General features: G+C 38.8%; 1 protein-coding gene across 3 annotated transcripts in view; it reads left to right on the top strand.

Annotated features, from left to right (window-relative positions):
* LOC108267570 (nuclear factor 1 B-type) overlaps positions 1-10,574 on the top strand; it is a 93,491-nt gene extending 82,917 nt beyond the window's left edge. For all 3 annotated transcript variants that reach the window (XM_053681280.1, XM_017471770.3, XM_053681281.1), the window contains one exon: positions 3,784-10,574. In XM_053681280.1, the coding sequence (XP_053537255.1) occupies positions 3,784-3,913 (130 nt within the window). In that variant the 3' untranslated portion in view covers positions 3,914-10,574. The remainder of the gene's footprint in view (positions 1-3,783) is intronic.
* The last annotated feature ends 315 nt before the right edge of the window (positions 10,575-10,889 follow it).

Consider the following 10,889-nt stretch of genomic DNA (forward strand, 5'->3'; position numbering starts at 1 on the left):
GAGAAATTATTTCTACCCTCTATAGGTCTATAGAAACAGACAAGAGGAGAGATTGTAATGAGCAGGACCTACCATACAGGGTAGGTTATAAATTCTGGGCCTTACTGTAAATGTAGAAACATGGATCTTGCCCTTGAAAATGACAGACGAACCTCTTTCTCTCGGAGTGTATATATATATATATATATATATATATATATATATATATATATATATATATATATATATATATACACATTCACACACACACACACACACACATACACACACACACACACACACATATATATATATATATATATATGGCTGTTTCATTTGAAAATGTACATTGGTCAGCCTCTTTGCCTTTCTCTTTTGTTGTTTTTGTTTGTTTTTTTGGAGCCTCTCTCTCTCTCTCTCTCTCTCTCTCTCTCTCTCTCCCTTTCCTGTGGCTGGGCAAAACCTTGCTCAGCACTTCCTCTCAGCACTTATTCTGCAGTCAGGTAGAGAGGCATCATGCTCAGACTTCCTCTGCAGTCAGTGGGGTTGCAGGGCCTCTAGCTGCAGATTTTCCCATTTATGCAGCCTGTTACAAGAGAAGCCACTTGCCTGTTTAGATTCAACATATAATAGCAATGATGCCCAATTTTGCAGTTGGATTGTTATGACTACGGATTTTCAAGACAGAGGATATGTCAAATCAGCTTTTTATATAGCTAGGTTATACTGATAGAAAGGTTTTGTATAGAGAGCTTAGCGGTAGTCGCTGTAGTCAATCACTGTACAGCCTTTTCTGAAACGCACCGAAACACGCACCTAAAAGCTGAATAAGTGATACATGAAGAGGAAGGAGGCAGAGCTGTCTATAACAGAATGGACTCTCCATTCATTTGATTCTAACCCAATCAAGATGCTCTGGAAGGAGTTGAATAAAACCGAGAGAGAGAGAGAGACAGAGAGAGACAGAGAGAGAGACATATCCAGACAGCTCCACGAACGACATGAAAGTCCTTCAAGAGGCACACGAGCATCTGTGAGGAATATCTGAAGTAACACTTCATTTGAAGAACATGTGTGTATTAGTTGCATCTGCTAAGTGATGGTGTTTTTTTTTTTTGTTTTTTTTTCCAGGGCATGTACAGTAGTATGATTTATTTTGTCATTGTTATATGTCAAATATATGATTTCCTCAACCGTGGTTAATTGTTAATAGGTTATCACAAACGGACAAGAAAAATGCTCATTTGTTACTAATATTTTGAAAAACGCTGAGCATCTCCAAACTTTTGATGGGTAATGTATGTAAATGTAATTTGTCACTCACGTGTGGATGGGGCTGCATTTGCAGAGAGTCATGCATGATGCTCCATGGTTCAAGGCAAATTGAATTGGACCCAGCTTTGAGCATTGCCATCCTGCAGGAAATGGGGTCAGCTATCCATTAAGATGCCATTAGATAATCTAATTTAGGGCCTGATCCCCAAGCGAAGCTTGCTGTATGCCTACCACTACAGCCAGGAGGATTTTGGTGGAACAACAGAGATGTGGATGGGCAAGCCATGAGCGTGGAGGGTGATTCAACAGTGTAGAATCTGATCAAGTCAACCACGCGTGAGGAAAAGTTGTTTGTTCCCCTGTCCCCCCTCGTCGGGTTCCTGTGGATGGGGAGCTGTCATGTATTAAGCCATCTGGTATCCAGGGGAAACCAGACATTAGGTAATGCCAGGCTGAAGTTGAAATTGTTAAATAAGGGGGTGGCACCCCATGAGCCGCAGCGATCAATCGGCTAGGCAAAAGCTGAGGCTGGGGTTGGAGCAAGGAGTCATGGGAGGACAGAAGGGTTGAGGACCATGTGCACTGGGCTTACAAAGTAATCCCCTGCTGCTCAGGTCTCCTGTGTTCTTGCAGAGTGAGTAGTATGTTACAAAGGGAGAGAGAGAGACATAGAAAGAAAAGGATAAAAAGCTATCTTAACAAAAAAAAAACAAAAAAAAAACACAACAAAGCCAAATCACTGCCGAGTGTTTCCCTCCTCTGTGCACTCTTTGTTCAGCAAGGTAGGAAAAACTTAATCTCTCATTTCCTGTCAGATGATTTCTAGCAGACCAGAAAGAGGAGAGTGAAAGGGGGCCGGCAAAAGGAGGCGAAAGAAACGATGGAGGAAAGTGAAAAAAAAATTGAGATAGATTTGTTCACAAAGGCTTGTGTTGCACTGCATTTCCTTCCTTTTTCTTTTTCTTCCTTCATATCCCATGCTTTGTAAATTCTGACCATGTTTCTGGCCATTGAATCATGAACTTTGCCTCTATTGTTTTAAGTGACGTCTAGGCCTCTAGCTACGGGGGATTTGTATAAAATGCAGACTAAGTCATTAGCCACATTCATGGTCACAGTCAGCCGTATCACTGCAGGCAGCCATGGGAAGAATAAAGTCAGTGTTCTAGGTCCGCCAAGACCCTGTTGTCTTCCCCAGGCATCAGCCTGAGCCCTCGTGTCCCCTTTGGAAAACAAACAAACTGCCAAAGAAAACCCCCTAAAACTCCCTCACTGCCCCCCTTCTCGCAACCAAAGCTGATCCACTGAAGCTATGCACCTGCAGCCAGAGATCCCAGGGAAAAGTCGCTCACTTTCTTCTCTTTACTGTTGCCTTCCGTCAAACACCCCAGTATGCCCTCGCCCACCCCTGGCCTGCCCTGTCCTCCCTTTCTGTTCTTTTTTTTTCTGGGGGGGAAAAAGTAAAAGGGAGAAAATAACAAAGCGGTGGCTGTATGCGCCGGGTGCTGTTGAAAGAGCAGGAGCACGCTCTGTAATCTGCAAACAGAAAGCAGCGATTGTGTGAGACAGGTATTTAAGAAGGGGACGGGAAAGGAGGAGGGTGGACTGGTTTCTGGCCTGCCTAATTATTCGACACATGTACATACCATTCAGACCCCCGCTGTCCTCCCTCCAGGGAACAACATGCTGTTTGTGCATCGCGGCGTCTCTTGCATTCAAGGCCTGCGCCGTGGCTCGCAATTAACAGTCTTGTGTTGTTGTGTGGCTAGCATGTGCTGAATGCGGATGGGAAAGTGCGGTACACAATCAGTCTCTGACTTAACCCTATTGATCAGAGGGAGGGTGTCAGCTCTCTGTGGGACTCCTCTTTTGCAATATCCACTTACTGAGGCGCCTTTGTTCCTCTGAATTTCCTGTGCTGTCAGTGCTAAAGGAGGGATGAAGCCCTTCAGACTGTGGGAAATAATTGAGACCTGTACCACTAACAGACATTGATACGTATCACTGACTCCATTTAAAATCGTTTCATATGGTCCTTTGTTAAACTTGGCGATTGCATGCTAATGTCATTTTTCCCCCCATTCAGTTATATGAAATATTTAATTATATACAGTACATTAAGACTGATAGTCATATGATATGCAGCATATAATTAGCTCTACTTGATTTAACAAAAAAAAATATTTAGACAAATTTCAACATGGCCGATTGCAAGGTTTCAAGATCTTTCAGGCAAAATGCAAAATCTAAGAAAATATACTTGGCTCTGAGTTTTACTGTTAAAGAATTTACTTAAATTATTATTGTAATTATTATTATTATTATTATTGTTGTTGTTGTTGTTGTTGTTGTTGTTGTAATAATAATAGTAATAATAATTCCAATTCCATTTTTTAGGCAAGTCGACTCTGATATGTCTGATATGTCTGTTCCACTGCTCTTTACACTTTGCTCTCTCTCTCTCTCTCTCTCTCTCTCTCTCTCTCTCTCTCTCTCTCTCTCTCTCTCTCTCTCTCTGTATGTCCACAGTCCTGGTACCTGGGCGAGCTTAATTCCATTCCAAGTGTCGAACGGGACTCAGATTCTGCCAACAAATGTCCAGAATTACAGCATAAACATCATTGGTGAGCCCCTTCTTCAGGCGGAGACGAGCAACTGAGGGGTGTAAGCGGGGGGGCCAAGCCTTGACTCTGGAGTGACAGGTCCGTGGACAAACCAGCAAGCAGCACTTACACAATCTCCACTGACTTTTGTCCCTCCCACTGAAGGACTTTGCCCTAGAACAGGAGAGTGGGTTTGGGTCAAAGCTGGCACGAGCCTCTCCATGCCAGTCAGTCATTGTGTAAGAAGGCCCCTCAACTGACATACTGTGATATTTACCATACAAAATTTTTTTTTTTTTAGATGCCTTAATGTTTTGCATGACATGCTAGTCTCTTGTAGTGTTTTTTTTTTTTCTTCTCATTCTTATGTCACAATTTCTAGGCTTGGTTTTTGAGCAAGTGTAGAAGGAGAGGCACACAAAGGCTGGCTGGCTGGACTTTAAACATTTTTTTTTATAATGCAGGCTCCAATTCTGACCTATCAAAGAAGGCTCAACCCACATCATTACATGTCCATAGGAACAAAACTCAGCAATTAAGACTTTTTTGTTTTTGTTTGCCTTCAAAATTTCTTTTTTTTTTTTCCATGTTGAAAAGGCACCTTTTGGTATCTGTAATCTTGTCAATCTTGGATTTGTATTTCCTTTAGAGCTAAAGGTTAATATCTACTCTTAAGAGTTAAGAACTCTGAATTTTTTATAGTGAAAACAAAAAGACCTGTATTACTAGGTGAAAAAACATCCCCAGTGAATTTTCTTGATGTATCCTTTACAAAGGATTTACAAAAAATGGACAAAAAAAGAAGAAGAAGAAAATATCTCATATGAGGCAAGTGCAATTCAAATGATTTCTTTTTTAACTGAAGGGAAGCTATCATAGTCTGTCTGCCCTAGGACTCTAAAGGAAGGGGGAGTAACTGTTTTAAGTTCACTTTTAAATGAGAAAAAAATTAATTGCATCCTCAAATATGAACACGGTGGAAAGTTGAGAGTGGGGAAGTGTCATTGACAGTAAACGTTTACCTGAGCAGAACTGAACACGAACAAAACAGCACTTATCTTGAGCCGTACCCAAGTACTCGGGTAGTTTTTTGTTTTTTTTTCCTCTTTAATTTATTATGTAAAATGACAAACAGAAACTTAAAAAGGCGAAAAGACACAAACACACGGCGTGTATAAAATGGCTTATTGTTTGTTATGTAATCCCTACCTATCTAGTGTGCATTTTCATTTGGGCCATTAGCTTATAAAGCTACTGTTTACATTGTGATATTACAAGAAACACGAGGAACGCAGGCTGGTGAAGTAATTTAAGAGAAAATGTGTGTGCGCGCATGTTTGTGTGTATGTGTGGGTGTTTGTTATGTGTTAAATCTGCACTCAGTTAAACACTAACCTGCAGGGTGAGGCTAGGTCTCATGGTGCTTCTTTTATGCCCAGTCTGGTGAAGCTCGAGAGTTGTAGTCCCGTAAATCTCCAATTGTTCATGACAGTCCCAATGCCATCGCCTCTCCAATCAGATATATTTATATAAGTAATCTTTCCAATAATCTTAATTTGCACGAATATATATAGTCCACATTACGTGCCTTGCCTTTGAATATAGAAAACATCACTACACTTGTTTTTGCTGCATTTATTACCGATTTAGAAAAAAAAATTAACATTTTTATGATAAGAAATATTTTGTACTCTGGATGAAATTGTGTCATTGTTGATTTTTAGCTTCATTTACTACTTTCGCTCACATTTACAGTGCATATCAAGGCTGTGTATAGTTGCTGTTCTAAAGTTTATAATCAAACAGCATTATTTTTCAGTATTTTGGTGTTGTTGGTTTTTTTTTTTTTTCCATCTTCCAGTCATTATCGGGGAGGGAGGGGTCCAGAATTATAAGAATTATGCAATACCAAGTTTTGCCTATGTAGGTAGTGCTTTTAGCTATGTCGATTAGAAGCTAGTATGGAGATACAACTAGTGTAAACATTTATTTTGTTGATGTTATCATTGTTAATGTTGTTGTTGATGTTGTTGTTACTTTCCGTTTTTTTTTTTTTTAATTGACCAAAGTGGGAACTGCTTTCTATGCAGTGTGTGACAAGGTCTTTGTTTTTTTTTTTTTTTTCCTTGAGTGTATTGAAAGATGGAGAGGCGCATGCGAGGATAGTTTTGTTTCGTTTTCTCTGTGAATGGAGTAATTATTTTTTCGTCTACACTTTGTAGCATGCATCGTTCGGTCTAATACGGCTGCAAAGTCACTGGTCTGCTTACTGTGACTAACCGACTATTTTTTTTTTCTTTTACTTCACACTGGGGTGCTAGCATGACTCCTGGAAATGGCTCATTTTCAGAGGAGAGAAAGCTTGACTTGAGACTGACAATCATCAAGGAAATTTCGAGAATTAGATTTCAAACGGACACGTTTCCGTGTACAAAGTTACATTGAGCGGAATCAAATTCATCCCCAGCTCAGATTTTTCATCCAACGAGGACTATGGACATTATCCAACACTCTGCATAATTGCCTGTGAACTCACTCTGTCCACTCACAGCATCTTTTAAACCACATTTAACTGCCGGTACTCTAACTTGAAAGCTGTGAAGACGATTCTTCAGCATTTGGTTCTGCATATTATCAGTAGCAATATGCAAGTACAAAAGTAGATGCCTTAAATTTTTATGAAAAAAAAAAAAAAGTGACTTGTTATGAAATGCATTACAATCACCACGCTATAATTGCGTGTTAAATCTTTTTACAATCAGAAAAGAAATTGTTTTCTTTTATCCTGGAGATAAATTCCAGGTTTAGCCTTATGAGGATGTCAGGCAGGTTCGGGGACACAGTATGAACTCATGAACTGTTTTATATTCTACTTGTGATGAACTACAGACTTCAGAGGAAGGGCCTTATGCAGTCTCCATTCGGTCTCGAGGACCACTGCGATTTAAACGCTGAGCACTTATACAGCATCTAGGCAATCATCCACCTCCAGTGCCCTTTCAAATGAACTATTTCACGAACAGTAACTCAGGCATAATGCGTCACAGAGCATTATATCGCTATCACTCATTGGATTTACTCTTTGTATTGTACAACATATCTTTCAGCATTTCTGCTGTTTTCGTACTTCTACTTGTTCTTCTACAGCAGACCTGAAATCATTACAGATCTTTGTCTAACCATGTCCTCAAAAAAAAAAAAAAAATGTAAAAAAAAAATAAAATTTTTTTTTTGTTTGGATAGAAAAACTCAAGTCAAGCTCATTCTTTCCTCCTTCACAAACGTGCTTGTTCTTATTGTGGGGGTGGGGGGAATGAACAAAATGAAGCCACCCCATTTTACGTGCACTGCTGTCCCTGTTTTGTTTTTTCTTTATCCTTATCACATTTGAGAAAGTCGAAGTGCTTTGCAGCCGTTTGGACATTAGCCGTGCCACTGAAGTGCATTTCCCCCAGACTGATGGCAGTGTATTGTTTGTAGGCGTGTTTAAAACAGTGAAGACGGCTGTAGCTGTGGGTCACTGTGTTGGCCATACTGATGGGATTAGTCTCTGGTAGTCCTCAGTGGATAGGATCTGCTCTGGCAGCTCTGTAAAACCATGTTTGTCAGTGCGAGTGTGTGGCAGAGTGCGTGACGCTGACACTGCAAGAGCAAACGACGAGCAAACGAGCGTCTTTTTTTTTTTTTTTTTTTTAAATTCAACTGCCTGCCTTCTGGACAAAAGTTTGTACACTGTAATAATGTTTTTCTTTACCCTTGCTTTTGAAAGAGCAAATGTTTTCGACATATAAATGAATTTGCCGCCCCTTCTTTTGAAATTGTACAAATAAGCCCACATCATTTTGAAAAATCAAATTTTTAGAACTTTTTAAGACTATGAATCGTTGAATTGTAAATGTAAAGTAAAATGTTTTTGTTTGTTTGTTTGTTTGGTTGGTTGGTTGGTTGGTTGTTTTTTTCCCCTTTGGTTAGAGTGAGACCTAGAGTTTGCGATGTGAATATGTGTCATAAAAAAAAAAAAAAAAAAACAATAGGAAAAGAATTCATGATTAAATTCATGTTGTGAAGGGTAATATTTTGTTCTCTCAAAATAATTATAAAAGGCACCTGATTTGAGTTGGTCATCAGTGAGTCCTAGCACTAGTCATAGCAATAGTCTCGTAGTCCGTAGTGGTTAAATGTTGCTCTGCTAGCTGGGTTGTTTGTGTTGGTGCGAGTGTGTGCCAGGGTGTGTGTCTGGCCGACTCTGACTCCACGCAGTAAGGAAAAATGAGGGTCTTTCTATTCAAATGCTTGCCTTGTAGACAAAAGTTTGTACACTGTATTTTTTTTTCTCTTTACCCATATTTGTAAAAAGCTAAATTTATACACTTAACAAATTTGCTTAATATGAATTTTTATTGTAAAAACAAACAAAAAAAACAACAACAACACAAAGGCTACAACAATACTGTTTGGAATCTGGACTCGAGGTACAACTCTAGCTGCCCGTATGAATCAGAATGAGTTTTAATTCAATTTGTTGTACTTTGTCGTGGAGGTCAATTCCTACGTTGGCGTGTAAATGTTTAAAAGTAAATGATGAAGGTCATTTTGTTGTGCTTCATGTAGATTAACCTGGCGTGTTGTTTCTGTTAGAGTGGATCTCGATTGTGTGACTTGATTATGCGACAGCGGAAATGAGGAGAGAGAAAAAAAGAAAAGGAAATAACGGTTTTGCTGATTAGGGCCAAATAGGGAAATCGTCATCCCTTTAAAAAGGCACCTGATTCCAGTCTGTTGTCAGTGTCATCCACATCCACGATACAGTGAATCATTTGGTTTCTGACGAGACCTTAGAACTTTTCTATCACATACCAAGCTGAAGCTGACATTTAAGCATGTTCGTTTCACAGTATTTATGTGTTCACTGTGGGCTGTGACTGCTATGTTAAGTAACGTTAATCACTTCATCGTGTAGTTAGGATAAGGTCAGTACTGGGAGAATCCTAACTCCCAGGAGCCTTTGTGCATCCCCACAGATACCCGTGTATGTCGTTAGCACAGAGGAGAGTTTGGCAAACAGCTGAGCATTTGCACTTTGCGCAGTTCCCACTAGCCCTCTCATTGGAGCCTTGTTGTTTTTTGGTGTATGGTTTTGCGTGTATCATCAGATTTCAAGCCTGTATACTTCCATCTAATTTCACTGATTGTGTCGCTCACCACAGCACACAGTGTTATGAGGCTTATGAGAGGAGTTCTGGTCAATTTCTACCTTTTTGTGTCTCAATAGTGATTTTTAGATTTGTTTTTCATTCCTTTTCAAAGGGCTGATTGTTATTATTATTACGATTTTTTTTTTAATCAGTTTGTTGTCAAGAAGTTAGATTTTTCATAGCGTTACATGTATTACATTATATGAGACGATGGCCTGGTTAAAGTTAAGTATTACATGTAGAGTTAGTTATGAAAGCCATGCTCATGGACACTGAGAAGGCCACAAGTATTTTCCTTATGCAAGGAGGTGCTAATGGCGCTCGCGCAATATCTTTATTTAGTTCACCTGAATATGGATTTACCACAGGGAAAGGCAGGAGAACCTTTCAGTCCATTTCTTCAGTTCTGTTTTCCAAGGGCATTTCCAATGGCATGAATGAACATCAGGTAGACATAAACAGGAACATATTAAAAACCAGCATATTTTGAGATGTTTACCAAAAAAATAAAAAAAGACAAAAAAATATATACAGTATATATATATGTTAAGCAGTGCCTGTTCCAGCTCACAGTCTCAGTGGACTTCACATTGTACATAAAAAAAAACAAAAAACAACACTGATTGAAATTTCTTTGGGAAAAATTAGAAATGTAGAAAAAAAAAAAAAAAAACAGTCGAAACAGAATGTGTGGGTTGCTTCTTCCTGTATTTTTATCTTATTGTTTTTATTTTTGTCCCCCCCAGGTTTTATGTGATGTGTCCATTTTAAGTGTTTTCGTGCTCTGTTCATTTTTGAATATTTTAGTCCTATTGAATGGAGTGCCCTGGTCTCTCGATATTTCTTTGATGAGATTAAATAAATAGTCGGGCAGTGTGTTTCTTTAGATTGTCAATGCTACACTTAGAACTACAGTAGATAAAAAAAAAAGAAAAAAAAAAAAGATGCTTGCCAGCTCCACAGCAGGGTTGATTTCTTTCAGGTCTTGTGGCACTTTTACACCCTTTTCAAAATGGCGTGTTTTTTTTTTTTTTTTTTTTTTTTTGAGCCATGCATTTGTAACATGACATCAACAACACTAACAAAGGTTTTTAAGGTTGTATCAGCCTTTAGTGAATGTAGTAACACCACAGATGTATGCAAAAGGCAATGTAAATTCCTGAATGTACATCATAGAATACTTTAAAGACTTGTTTTATTCACCGTTCGGGAAATGCAGGTATCCTTCAAGAGACTGTACAGTGAAGATCTTGGTTTTTTTTTTTTTTTTTTTTGCTTTTGTTTTTTCCCCAGTTTTCACAGCTAAATGGTAGGCATTGCCTTTAAGCTAGCTGCATTTGATGTAGGGGATAAAATTGCCACAAGATTAAAAATGAGTGTAAATAATGCTTGACTTTTTTGTGATTGTTACTGTTATATCCAGCCTATACTGCTAGCAGCTGTTTTTACTGCAGTCAATTACTGGAAGTGGATATATTTCCTATGCAAAACTGTTTAAACAATAAAACGAGCTATGCTACAACACAGATTGTTTTCGTCATTTATTTTTTGTCTGTGATGTTTGATTTTATTTTTTTTTTTTTTAATGATCACAATTTGAATATAAAGTAATTGTGCTGAAAATAGAAGAAATTATGCAGCTGGCATTCACTTGTGTAATTTTGTGTACTGGCTGCCCCAAGCATAACCTACTTTGAGTAACTAAAGCATCAATTATGTCTGAAATGTGCCTGAAACAGTCTTTGAAATGTTGGGAAAAGGTTACATGCAAAGCATTACAGATAGTTATTGAAGCACAACAGAACCACTGGGTATGCAGATGAAATGGGAAAAGACC

This window comes from Ictalurus punctatus, chromosome 7 (assembly GCF_001660625.3).
Source record: "Ictalurus punctatus breed USDA103 chromosome 7, Coco_2.0, whole genome shotgun sequence".
In the NCBI taxonomy this organism is placed as follows: domain Eukaryota; kingdom Metazoa; phylum Chordata; class Actinopteri; order Siluriformes; family Ictaluridae; genus Ictalurus; species Ictalurus punctatus.